Source organism: Cucumis sativus, chromosome 5 (assembly GCF_000004075.3).
Source record: "Cucumis sativus cultivar 9930 chromosome 5, Cucumber_9930_V3, whole genome shotgun sequence".
In the NCBI taxonomy this organism is placed as follows: Eukaryota; Viridiplantae; Streptophyta; class Magnoliopsida; order Cucurbitales; family Cucurbitaceae; genus Cucumis; species Cucumis sativus.
This window is the reverse complement of record NC_026659.2, coordinates 12,389,029-12,403,444: the sequence shown is the minus strand read 5'-3', so window position 1 is coordinate 12,403,444 and position 14,416 is coordinate 12,389,029. Positions and strand designations below refer to the sequence as shown.

Genomic DNA, 14,416 nt, shown 5'->3' with positions numbered 1-14,416 from the left:
GCTCCCTATTTGGTGGAGGGCTTGACTAAAGTGCAATGCTTCTATACCAAGTGGGAAGTGAAAGCAAGATGTTGAGTTGATGTACTCAAATGAGCTTGCTTGGATAAAATGCTTGCACCTTGTTGCTGGGACAAGCAAGCACAAACCATGCCAACAAAAAGGTGAAAGCAATATCAAAGCAAGCTCATCTTAGTACATTAAATCAACAACCTACTCTACTCCCGGCTCAATGCAAGTGTGGTACTCTAACCAAGCTCTTCCATCAAGAAAGAAGCAGTCACAAATCATATCGTATCATCAAGGACAAGCACTCTTCAACTATGAAAACAACAATGTGCAAGAATTATCAAAGCAAACTCATCCGAGTAAATCAACTTGATATCCTGCTCACTCCTCACCCAACATAAACATGTGGCACTCTAACCATGACACCACCCCAAGCATATGTGCCATAGTGTCTACTGAAAAATTGGGGTGGAAACAAGGGTTAAAATGGATAAGAGATTGAACTTCCTCTTGTTTGCCACAAAGTTTTGTAGATTATGCATGATAATAAGTTATTTCCCTACATAAACATCCATCCAATAGCTTCTCTCTCAAACTCACAATAAATGTAATTTGATTGTTAAATAATTAAATTTTCTCAAAATTTTGAATTGGATTTATTGTTTATCATATATTAAAATTTAAAAGAGTTTTCCTTATTAATTTTACAAATGAAATAAAAAAAATTATTCCTATACAATCTTAATAACATTATCATGCACAACCAATACAATTATACTTAATTCTCAGCAATCTTATTTATAGAGGAACTTAATTTCTAGGAAACATACTTAGTTTCCAATAATCCTATTCTCTTCAAATAACTTTTTTTCCCGTACCGACCCTGGAATTTATTTCAAGAAGCAAATGGAAGGTAAAAGGTAAAATGATAGGCAATATATACCCAAAAATCAAAATTAAAAGAATGAACAATGGCACAAAGACAAGCAACAATAATCACTCAACTAACTTCAGGAAAAAATATAATGGGGAGGGGGAAAATAGTGATTTTCTTACATTTGGAAGGAAGTGTGATAAAATGAAAAGAAAGAAAAGGGAAGAAAAACAACGAGTACGGCAGAAGAAAGATTATTATCTACAATCGGAGGATAGTTCTCAGAGTATCACAAAGATTTTGAATGGTTTGTTGTTCTTGAGTTGCCTGCAACTCTTGAAGTGGCATATCTTCGTAACACCTGCAACAAATTCAAATTCAAATTTCCTTCTAAAATTACAAAGAAAAAACAGATGGAGAGATTACTTTATTTCTTAAAAAGAAGCAGACTATTAAGAAATTATCACAGATACAAGCCCAGCCTTGTATAATACCAAACCAACTATGAAACATACATAAGACTTTTTTTTAACTTCAATGTCAATACAACAATCAAGATCCCGTTTAGTAACCATTTGGTTTTTAGTATTTAGTTTTTGAAAATCAAGCCTATAAAATATCCCTTCTTCCACTAAATTTATTGTTTCCTTATCTACTTTTAAAAACTAGGCCAAAATTTGAAAACAAGAGCCTTGTTCTCTGTGTTTTTTTCTTGTTAAATTAAGCATTATTTTTCTAATGGTTGAATTCTTTGTCAAATCCCAAAATAAAAACAAAAATTTTAAAGTTACTTCTTAGTTTTCAAAATTTGTCTTATTTTAAACTATCGATAAAAAGTAGATAAAAAAGAATTTTGGTTGTGAAAGCACTACCTATAGGATTAATTTTAAAAAACAAAATAGTTACTAAAAGGAACCTAAAAAATTAGTTTTTAAAAACTTGTTTTTGGAATTTGGCTTAGAATTCATGCAAATCAGGTAAGAAATAAAGAGAGAATAAGTTTAATTTTAGGAAAAATAATAATTAATTAAAATGAAATGGTTAACAAATGAATTCAAAGGATCAATGAATGCACGTTGATGTAGCAACAGGTCAGGACTGAGGTGAAAGAACTGAAGGAGTGATACACAGCAAAGGAGAGAGACAGCAGGTGGATATTTCTTCTGAGTGCTCCAATATTGTTAGGAGACCAGATCACCAGATATTTGGTTATTCTTCAAGTTTATGCTTGTAAAACAGAAATAATAACAATAATAAGAAATAAGATGACATACATTCTGTGGTAAGCTAAAGCCTGGGCAAGGTTCAATAGTGTTGGACTTGAAGTAAGTCTTTGATAAACACTGGGTGGAAGAGGCATCTGCAATGCGAAAAGCGAAAAGAACAAATGTTTTAGAAGTTCAGGAGATAAATGAACATGGATTCAGGGAAGTGCATGAAGAGAGAACCTCATTTTGTCCCCTACGACCCTTTTTTGATTGTCCATCACCGGTGAAAAGTTCCTGAAGCGTTTCCACAGCTACAGTACCCCTATTGTCATGCTGCACACCTCCAAGGACGTTGTCAGATAACAAAGCAATGGGGGATATGTCAGTAGCCCTCAAGAACGGAATGGGCACAGTATTACCCGCTGCATAAATGGACCAGAGCTGCAAAGGCAAAAGGTCCACTTATTTATTTATTTATAAGAAAACGAAATTGTAGTAGGGCCGCCAAAGAAGCAAACGAGCTTAGGGGCCAAGGGAAAAGGCTCATCATGTGAATGACAAGCAAAACATTAACTAAAATATAACTAAGCGATTATATGATAAATCAAGGCTTATGATTGTATTAGGATCTTCCTAACAAGGATATACTCAAACACACTAGGAACACTAAAGATGACTTATATTGCAATATCAAGAAACTACAATAAACCTCAAGCACATTCAAGAGGGCTGAGAATCTTCTCCCAGATTCCCCAATAAGGAAATCTCTCACAAAATTTTTGGGAAATTTGCACAGGACAGTAAAATTACCACTTTAACCTTGAAGAATGTTGTCTTCTCTTTTTTTCTATGCAGCTTTTTTCTGTTTTTTTCTTCCTTTCTTCCATTTTCCTTCTGTTTTTACAATTCTTTTCTTTGTGTTTTTTTGGTAGTTCTTCCATTTTACTTTTTTTGTTGTCTTTTATTGGATTTCTTCTTCTGTTTTTCTGCCTTTCTACTGTTTTTTTTCCCTTTACTTTTGTGTTTCTTTAAGTATCGAGCATCGAGTGGTATATAGCATAAATAAAATGTTGAGTATCAAGTACTAAGCATAGAGCATCAAGTTTTGTGCATTCAGTAGTGTTGGTCAGTTGCAAGTGTGCAGGTGATTTTCAGAGACAAATTACAAGCAAGAGGCCGCTTTTCATTCACTTTTCAAAATTGGATCATTTTTCATTTGGGCCTCCAAATGAAGACCATCGGTATGAATCACCCAAAATTCTTCACCCCTTCTTCTCAACCCACTTATTCCATATATAACTAAAACCCTAACCCACTAGCTAATTATTTACTAATTTTCCCCCTCTAATAAACATACTAATATTCTCTCCCATATATCTCTAATTAGGTCCCTTATATTACTCACCCTTTGAAAACACAACTTGTCCCAAAGGCGTGGGTACCAAACAAAGAAATACAATTTTTTTTTACCGAACCAGATCAGCTACTTGCATTTTCTTCAACCTTGGATAAAATTCTTCCAATCTGCTGCTGTGGACACACATGGGCTTCAATTAATTCATCACATAAAATATTAGGCCCACTTTCCTCATTAAGCAGCTGAAGAGCAAAAAGCTTTCAGCTTAATTTTAATCGAGACCCACTGTCCATGTATTGGAGAATTAACATATTGAGCCCCTTCTTATTGGGTTGGCGCAATCTTTAGCTCAACCTCATAAAACCCTAATCGTATGCCATACTTCCTTCCCAGTTTCTTACATACCCCTCCCTCTCCTAAAGAACATTACTCCTGTTGAACGGAAGAAAATAGATGGGCCTGCAATCCCAGCCCAAGGACCCTCACGAAAATTAGGGTGGTTTGTTTTCCAACTGGTCCCACTTTCTGAGACTTCACGTGGGCATGAACATTTTTTTCTCTTCATGAAAATTTCCTCTTTTCAAGCCTCCTCCAATTTTGTTCTCCATCGACGACAGCTGCCCCCGATTTTGTTCTTACATTCCTTTCTCTCCAATTTCTTTGTTCTTCCTTCAATTATTTTTCCCACACTCATCACTTCATCTCTTTGGGATACCAATCTATTTGATCTATGTTTCCAGTTCCATCTCACCCTTCACCGCTGGCCATGGACACCAACGATCAAGTTTTTTCTTCTTTGATTTCTCCTTTTTAAGTCAACATTTATTCTCTTTTTCTCCCCTGCTGCTGTGGATCCCCCCATCAACTCCCTTCTTTTCTTCCACCGATGGCATCTTTTTGTCGTTCATTTCACCTTATCTTCATTCAACGAAGCTTTCTGTAACAAACATCATTTCTTCTACATTGATGCCTTTCAACATTTGAGCACATTCTTCTACGGATGAAAATTTGATCATAAGCTCATTGGACTTTCAGAACTGGCTAACACCACCTGCTTTGCTTGTTTTTTCAAGACGTTTTCTTTGCAATTTCTTCTCTCTGTTTTCGTAACTACTATTCTTCTCTGTTCTCTTTCTCTCTTTGGATAGTATCCTTGATCCTTTGTTGCAATGCTCTTGTATCTCTCTGTATTTCCGAGAGTGTTTCATTATGATCTTCTCCTTCAGTCTTTTGCGACTTCTCTCGGATTTGTCTTTCAATTCTTTCATACTTGCAATCTCCCATCCAATTCTGCATTTGCTCTGACGTCCATGGAGTTTCTCCTCTCTCTACCACCTCACGTTTGCGATCAGCAATCCATTTATGCACTCACTCTCATGTCTGTGGTTCTTCCATTGATACACAGAACAATACCCAAGAAAGAACAGCTCTAGCACCAATTTGTTAGGATCCCACCTAACAAGGAAATACTCAAGAACATAAAGAGCACATGAGTAACACTAAAAGATAGATTTATATTGCAATTTCAAGAAGAAATTACAATATACCTCAGCACATTCAAGAGGACTAAGAATCCTCTCCCGAACTCCCCAATTAGGGAATCCCTCACAAAATTCTTCACTTCTCCTTCTCAACCCACTCCTTTCATTTACAATTAAAACCCTAACCCACTAGCTAGCTGTTTACTAATTTTGCCGAGATGAGTGGGTGGTAGTGGTGCAGTACAATACCACCCCCAAGAAGACAAATGATTAGTACTCAAATAATTCAAAGCCAAAGTATTATAAAAGGTTTTTCCAACTTGCATTGACCAAACGAGAATTACAATTGCCAAGATATATGTATCACATACACACACAACTCATAGACACAGTTGTACAACCTACCAAAGAGATCTTCTTTACCGTCAGGAAAAATAGTCATAAGATGGAGAAAAATATTGTACTAGAAGGAGAAACATTGGAATAAAAAATGTCCCACTTCATTGCTTTATCTAGAGTAATCAACATGAAACTTGAGAAACAACATAGAGAAAACACATTTGTACTTAAAGTTAAAGTTACCTTGTCCTGCAGAGCAAATGATTTCCGGCTGACAGTTTCACTCTTCAATGTGCTAAGCTCATGAATACCCAAAAATGAAGGTAAAGATGCAGGCATGGTGGGATCCGATTTTCCATCAAGAATATTATTTACAATTCCTCCTGTACGCACACTACAGAAGATTCACAAAGATTAGATTTCAAATGATACAAGAGGTAGCAAAATTATGAGATAAAATGACAATACATTGTTTCTTATAACTGATAGCAAAATCATTGAGACTGAAGACAATTAATCTACAAACGAAGAAATGAAATAAAACACATCAGCAATATCAGAAAGAGAGTACCTAGAGTCAACTCTAGTTACGTTAATGGATAGGCTCTCATTGCGTAAGGAACCAGTTGGTGGTTCAGCAATGCCTATATCCAGTTGAGAGGCCACCTTATCATTCTCATCTCCATCATGGACTATTACAGTGCCAAAAGTACCTACAAATATACATAATATGCATACCTTGAATGTGTCAATTTTAAAAGACCTGTTGGGAAATGCTAACTTATTACTAAAATCAAATGTTTTAGGCCCCATCGAGGTGATAGCTTTCTTAATAAAGCTTCATCTTTTAAAATTCTAAACACTAATTCTAACACTGGTTTCTTTCTTTTTCTTATCTACTTTTTAGGAGTGTTGTCAAAATTCAAGCCACATTTTAAAAACAATAAAAAATTTTGAAATTTGTTTTCAGAATTTGACTAAAAATTATTCTTTTGCCTTTTTCGCAATCAAAATGTCTATGGTACCAGTTCATACTTGGGAACCCAAAGCCCATGCAGAGGTAGCTACGGCAGTATCTGTCATCTTGGCAGGAATTCTTTAAAATTGGGAACCCAAAATTTAAATACTTCTTAGGAAATATGAAAACCAAAATATAAAAATGGTGAGAAAACATAGTTCCAAATAACAAAAAACAAAATACAGACTAATTCTCAGAATCACTTGATTTAGGGGAAGAATTAATTTAGGTGCTAATAGCAAAAAATTGAACTTGAACTTTGATGTATGCAATCTTTTGGGGTTGCTTAAGGGGATGTTAAGTTGATAACTAGAGCCAAGTAAAGGTTAGAAGCGGGGGTGGCAAAATAAGAAGGAAACTTGACTAACTCCAAGTATGACGTGGAAAGAGATTAATTTGGCTTGATCATCTCACACATGAAGGAAGTAGGAGGTGGAAAAGGCTTAAACTTGATCAATACACTTTACATATAAAGCTTAGGGGGCGAGAACACCTCAAAGGTGGAGCTGGAAAGGGGTTGCAGTCACGCCAAGAGGAGAAAAAAGTAGGTGCTGGTACTGTGTATAAAAGATAGAAAGAAACCCTTGGTTTTTCTAAACCGCTGTGCCATTCACATTTTAATGAAGAGGCTTGTTTCCTTTTTTCAAAAAAAGAGTTAGGGTTTTCTTGACATTTTAGCTTAAATTTGGTAATTTGGAAGGGTGGTTTTAGATATTTTTAGAATAATTAAGGGATTAATTTGCAAAAACCTTAAGTCGGGGAATTAGGGCTAAAGAGGAATTAAGGTAGAAGTGATTACCCCTGAGGATTATTGAAGGATAAATTGAGTTGTGATTGATTAGCGAAATAACCAAGTGACTACAAACCCAATTTCAGGTTAAGTGGTAACCAGAAGAACTTGTATTCCAAGGAGCTATGAAGCATCAAACACCTCATTTTTTATGGAGTGTCAGTGGTGGGTCTTTGGACTTGGGTGTGATTTAGACTCTGATATGTTCTATAAGTCATTTTATTGATTTACTGTGGTTATATTTTGGAACTGGTTTGGATATCTTAATAACTTCTTGTTGATTTATACTTGTTTAGACAAGAGTTATAAAAGGGTTTTCAAAGGTAAAACCCTATGTTTCAAATGCACCGATTACCGATGATTACGAAAACTTACAGCAATTATTTACACGTGAATTAAAAAACCTTATATTCAGAAATGAGAAATTTTCCAAACGGGGGAAAGAAAAGCTGCAGAGCGGGGCTAAGGATGTTACAAAAAACAATTAATGGAAAACCTATGCAAGTCCAATTAGCCTTTGAACTCATAAAATGACAATACTGCAGTTTCAACCACTCAAATTTTCAAATTTCAACTATTTGAAAAATAATAGCAGTCCCATTCACTTTTATTAAGCATAATGAAATACATACCTTCTGCTACAAGTTCAGAGCCTGCTATTTCACTTGCTACCTGAAGTCCAATATTCTGAGGCTTTGAAGGAACAGTATCTCCATAATCTTGATTCAAATTTGCAGCTACTATTGTCTGTTTCAAATAAAAAGATTACTGAATGAGGAAATTCTTAACCACACAGTATGCATGCACGTTGAGCAAGCAAGAACAGAAGGGAGAGTGGAGAGAGTTTAAGCCCTTACACCATCTCCTGATGCATCTGGAGCAATACTTTGTGCTTGTTGAGCCATTAAAGTCCTGATTTTCCTAGCTTTTTCAATCTTGGGCAACATTGCCGACGCCCCACATCTGCATTTCTCAATGAATTTGTGCTGTGCATGCAAAACATAAACTAGTTTTCAAAGTGAAATAGAATACATGAAAATTTAACTAGATATTTCAACTATAAAATACACAACCCATGGAAGTGAGAAAAATAACTCAAGCAATGTAGGAAATAAAAATTCTAATCCAATTTTTTAAAAGCAAGAATGTACAATGTAGGTTACACTCCTGCAATTTGGACATAAGTGACATTTTTTCTTTTTATTTTGGGTAATTGTTTTAAATGATAAAATTGTTGAACATAGTTTCAAATATAGCACAATATCAGTCTAACAATAATAGATAATAGTAGTCTATCAATATCTACTAAATTCTATCATTGATAGACAGTGATATTTTGCTACATTTGTAAATATTTTGGTTAATTTTTCTATATTTGAAAACAACATTTTTTTTCTGGGAAAGAATACTGCATTCTCCATTAAGAAAATGAATCCAAAATACAAAATACAATGAGAAAAAGAAACCTAAAAATCGTAGAGATAACAACAAACAATAAACACAAAAGTAAAATAAACAAATGCCAAGGGAGAAACAATTAGAAAGGAACCAAATTTTATTTCTTCATGACTGGTCAATGAAGAGAGATTAATGAATAAAACAACCTCTGTGAAGCTCCAAGGAAATCGATGACCCTTTTTACTAAAGGAAACCGCCTCTTTATTAATGAACAAAGACAAGGGAATCGATGACCCTTTTTACTAAAGGAAACCGCCTCTTTATTAATGAACAAAGACAAGGGAATCGATGACCACTTAATAGTATATTATCTACGAACTTGATTTTGACAAGCCACCTCCGTAAGACTAGAGGCACCAAGAGGTACCTAATCATTAGCCAAGTTCTGACCAATAGACTCTGAAGAAGGTAAAGTTTTCTGTTGGACCATTGCCTTCACATTAATATAGCTAATATTATAAAGGAGACACCCACAGCAAGCACCTCCACTTTTACGACTAATTGTGATGTGAACAAATTCTTAACACTTATACTATTACGAGGTTCATTACCAAAACTACAATATACCCCTACCATACACACACACACACACAAAAAAAAAAATTCCCAATAATTGAATTTGAATATATATGAATGGGACATGTCCTCATCTACATTGGCACACATAATTGGCATGCATTACCTTCAACATTTCAGAAGCAGCAGGGCGTGAACGAGGATCTTTTGTCAGACACTTTGCAACAAAGTCATGGAACAGCAAGGACCTGAAAGGGAGATTCACGGAATGGTATAGAAAGCTGACGAAGGAACATATCTCAAACAAAATAAAAATGAGAACTATAGATTGATTCAGCAACAATGATGTATACGAACTTGAAAATTCAGCAACACACTTAAGATAAACAGTAAACAGAATTCCAATCATTAAGATGGTGTGGCCCACCAACCTCATAACTTAGTATTAAATAACTCAATTTTAATAGTGCTCACTATTGTGTTTGCACATTTATTTGAGGATCTTAATCTTACAACTCTACATCCCAAACACAAACTTTTTAACTTCAAAATTCAACTCAAACAGCCCCTAACAGAAAACCAAGTTTAGACATGAACAAAATAACATGCCCCCCTACCAACTTAACCACCATGACAGAATAAGTGAACCACATCAAGCTGTGAACTCCTTTGGTACAGGTTACAAATATTAGGTATATCAATTTTTTAAGAGAAACAACTTTAATGGAGCAAATGGAAGCAAATGGAAGTAAATTTAATGGTTACAAATTTGTTGATCCCGCCTTTGGATCTTTCGATCGATATCTATATCAAATAGAATAAAATATCTAAAGAGCATACACTTTAATTTGGCTAGTTTGTTCATCTCAGACACATGTCAAACATTTGGACACTCGGATACTTGATGGACATGTATCAGATACTTATTACCCTAATAAATATGTGTAAGACAATAGCTATACAAAGCCAATAAAGTTTCAAGGTTCATTAGACACATACTGAACCCCTATTAACTATATACTTAAAATAATATTTGACAAAAAACAAATAAATTTTGTGAGTGAAATACATCAAACTCATTCTTTTAACATCTAAATGCATAAACTGATTTCTTTTTTTTAAAAGGGAAACAAGCCTCTTTTATTAGATAAAAATGAGAACTAAATTCATATTACAAGAGAGTTGTACAATGCGCAAAATAACCTAAGGATCAGTAGATGCACCAGGACATCTCAACTAAGTTGACACCCTTATAGCTCCATCATCATATCCCAAATAAGTAATAACAAACATGACTAAAAGAGCCAAACAAACATTCTCTACAACATAAGATACTAAAACATGGAAAACAAAAAGACAATCCTTGATAGGACAAAAATATATCGAAACTGTTAACAGGCGAAAATAAGCGAGACAACCAATTTACACCAATTCATGGTTAAGCTTAGGAGATAAAAGAGCTCCAATTCAGGTTGAAAACTGAGATGTGGTAGCTGTAAAAATCTTTAGAGAGAATGCACCACGATGAAGCATGTCTGTGAGCAACTTTGTAACGATCTAGCCATATGAGCGATTTGTTATGAAAAAACCCTTTGATATCTTTCAAACCATAATTCCATCAAAATTGCTTTTACCGCATTAAACCAAATTAATCATGAGGTTTTATTAAAACAAGAACCTCCAAGAAGTTGCCTCACCAAATCTCTACAATCTTCTTTAAACACCTAGGACATATTGAAAACAGGGAACAAAGTTTCCCAACACTTAGCAGAGTACAGGCATAAGAAAAAGAGATGAATCGAATCTTCTCCATGTTGAAGACAAAATGGACAAATAGAGGGAGAAAGGCAGCTGAACGGCAATTTGCACTGCAAAACTGAAGATGTATTCAGCTGCCCAACCAGCAAAATCCAAACAAGAATGTTAACTCTTCTTAGGCTGCTAGTTTTCCATAAAGCCACGTGCAGCACCTTATATCCAGTGGGGAGAATGGGGCAAGATGAGTTGTGTGAGGTTTTACCGATATTCTTCTTGGGTTAACTCTAAGAACCGAATTCTTTTATCAAAAAAGCCTCCAAGATTCTTCTTGCTGAAATTTTACCAATCAGATGCTGAAATTCAGCTATCTCCTCTTCCTTTAGAAGACGACAGAAATTAATAGCCCCAAGAATTTAACTCAGAATCCCAATGCTCTGCAATTGAACCCTTCCGAAGTAAAGCAATTCTAAACAGTCTTAGAAACTGAATTTTAAAAGGAGTTTCATCCGCCCAAGTGTCTTAACCAAAATGCAATCTGACTCCCTTTTCCAAATTGAATTGGCCATAGCTTCCACTTTCAACCAAGTTTGGGAAATACTAACTCAAGGGCTTCATAAACTGTTTCCATCTTTTCCAGTTGTGCACTAATTATATGTATCCATTCCATGAATGCTACCGACCACCTTGTACCACAATGAATCCTCTTCCTCTAAAAACCGCCACCCCCATTTAGCCAGAAGGGCCAGATTTTTTGCTTTCAAACTATTGAAAAGAGAGACAACGAGTTCACACCAATTTACGTGGAAACCCAAGTACCGGGAGAAAAACCACGATTGTTTGTGTTGTTATTATTTTAAAGAATTCCAACACAAACCACCTAACCCAAGCCCACCATCTGTAGTAGATTTATTAACTATTTCCCACTTAACTAAGTGGGAAATATTACCACCATTATGACCTTCCCAGAACTTTTTCTGATGTTGAGATGATACCTTCAGGCATTAGAAATAATGACATAAAACAGGTTGGAAGGTTGGATAGGACCAATTTACATAATGTTGTTCTTCCTCCTCTGGAAAGGTTGAATCACTTCCATTTATCAAGTTTGGCTTGCACCATATTGATCACTGGTTGCCAAAAGGAGATTTGTTTTGGGCACCCCCAATGGTAAGCCAAGATATAGAAAAGGCAACCTTTCAGCCTTACACTGCAAACTTTCAGGCTTGCAGCCGTGGCAGCAAGCTCATTTTCCTCAATATTAATGCTGCACAATGTCGATTTGTCTGACTTCATCTTCTGACCCCAACACCACTCATAAAATTCTATAACCTTCTTGAGCTTGGTGAGCATGACTGTCATACTTACAAAATAAAAGGGTGTCTTCTGCAAACTGGAGAATGAGAATGTGAATTCTTTCTCCAACCAACTGTGAATCCTTCATATAATCCATTTCGATGAAGTTTGTCCACTAGCACACCCACAAGAAGGAAAAGAAATGGGGATAGAGGATTTCCTTGTCAGATTCCTATAGTAGCTAAAACCCGTGCGGGCAGTGGAGGTGTCTACCGCCCCGTGGGCATCGCCTGCTTGGTGGTGCTCGCAAGAAGGTGCAAAGAATATTGCGGAGAGATCCCACTCCTAGGTTTTCATTGATACTTGTCAAACCTTCACCCATAAATCAAGTCCACTAAATGAGGCGTCCTCCGGACCTCCGAAACCTTCCGAACTCATGAATTCCACTATCCATCCTACAAAGTTCTAATGGATAGTCCTTCAGACCACTCTGCGGTTCAAAGAGAGAAGGGACTGAAAGTTCGCCATTTACCTCGGGAGGCACAAAGAATATTGCGTGAGAACTTTTCTGAACACAATGAGACCACTAAAATAGTTTGACTGAATCAATGAAGAAAGTCAATGAACAAGGCAACTCTTAAGGAGCGCAAAAGAAAAAGGCGGAAGACTCTGACTTTCAGTGCTTTCATCCTCTTATTCTACTAAAAAGATTCAAGCCTTTCATCTGCCTCAAAACTCACCCTCTTGGCCTACCATTAATAAAAATGGGGTATCTTGGATTCTTTACACAACCCAATATCCAATTAATCCATTTTTGGTCGAACTGTTTATTTCACATGATTTTTTCTAGGAAATCCCAATCAACACGATTGAATGCTTTTCCAAGGTCAGAACTTTAGTATCCAACCCTTCTTCTCTTTAGCTCTATACTCCTCTACCACCTCATTGGCAATTAGGAATGGATCCAATATTTGCCTTCCTTCGGATAAATGCACTCTGAGTCTGAGCAATGGTGGTGGCAATTAGGAAGTTTGGCTTCATAAGATCCCAAAATTTCAATAGGAACTCAGCTGTAAACCCGTCTGGACCTGAGGCTTTGCTTTTACCAAGCATCTTGATCACTGTCTTGATTGCCCCTTCTGAAAGCTGTCCTGTGAGTGCTGGGGAAACATCATTCCATTCAAAATTCAAAGGAAGGTGTCTTGAACCTAGACTTTTGGAGTAAAGATTTCTGTAGAAATCCAGGATTCCCTTCAATATATCTAAATGATTCTTTTTCCTTTTAAAAAGACTTCTGACTAAAGCTCAAAGTACAAGAGTATTATACTAAGAAGAAAAAGAATTAGTGGAAAACACAAGCTAAAACTTAAACAAAGACTACTCAAGCAACATAAATATGAAGGAAACCTAAAAACGAACCTGAACAGAAAATAACGAGCTAAACAAAGCCAATCAAAGACAATACACCAGTAGAAAGCTAAACACAAAGCAAAACTTAAACTCCCAAAATTAGCCCACTCGAATCTAAAATCTTGCACACCCAAATCTTCAAGATGAAAGGAGAAAGAGAAAACTAAGAAGATGCAACCAGCTGCCTCAAATCTGTCTTGCCAAAGCAATCCAATGGCAAAGCGAAATCTGCTTTAGCAATGTTAGTCTCTGAAAAAACCTTCATACCACCTTGTAAGAAAGCCACCGAAACTCTTTAAAGCTTCCAAAAAATGTCCAGCCAACATCTTTTGAGATCTGAATGCTTTATTGAAGCTGTCTCTTTTAGATTCTTGAATTAATACAATGTCCAGATTAATTTCTTTAGTAACCTTTTAAGAATCAGCCACATTGATTTTTGTCCAAGTCCTCATGTAATTCAATAGCTATTTTCATTTTCCAACCCTGAAGGATATCCACTGAATTCTCTAAATGATTTAGCTGGCACAACTTGTTCATTAACCAATTCAGTGATCAAATTCTTTTGTTTCCTTGTCGCCAGAAATCTATAAAAGAAACTCGTGTTTCATCCCCCGTTTTCAACCAATGGAGCTTGCTTTTCTGAATTAAACAGATCTCCTCCAACTTGTAAATAATCATCAAACCGGACTTCAAAGAAGTTCTTAAGTCATTTTCACATTCTGAAATTTGCCCCAATTCTGCAAGAGAATCCCACCTTTCAATTTCATCAAGCAGCTCCCTTTCACTTCTTTTTTGTTTCTCCTGAAAATCAACAAACCAAATCTTAAGTGCTTCTTTCACCTTTCTCAACTTGACACTAAGAGCAAATCCAGCCAACCATCAGCAACACTACTCCTTGACTGTCTATT

General features: G+C 35.9%; 1 protein-coding gene across 1 annotated transcript in view; it reads right to left on the bottom strand.

Annotated features, from left to right (window-relative positions):
• Positions 1-920: 920 nt before the first annotated feature.
• Positions 921-14,416, bottom strand: part of LOC101209775 (serine/threonine-protein kinase PITSLRE) — a 29,101-nt gene continuing 15,605 nt past the window's right edge. Inside the window, exons 11-18 of the mRNA XM_004142241.3 lie at positions 9,214-9,295; positions 7,931-8,059; positions 7,706-7,820; positions 5,837-5,978; positions 5,509-5,659; positions 2,329-2,529; positions 2,155-2,240; positions 921-1,241 (exon numbers count right to left, since the gene is read on the bottom strand). Coding sequence (XP_004142289.1) covers positions 1,142-1,241; positions 2,155-2,240; positions 2,329-2,529; positions 5,509-5,659; positions 5,837-5,978; positions 7,706-7,820; positions 7,931-8,059; positions 9,214-9,295 — 1,006 coding nt within the window. The 3' untranslated portion in view covers positions 921-1,141. The remainder of the gene's footprint in view (positions 1,242-2,154; positions 2,241-2,328; positions 2,530-5,508; positions 5,660-5,836; positions 5,979-7,705; positions 7,821-7,930; positions 8,060-9,213; positions 9,296-14,416) is intronic.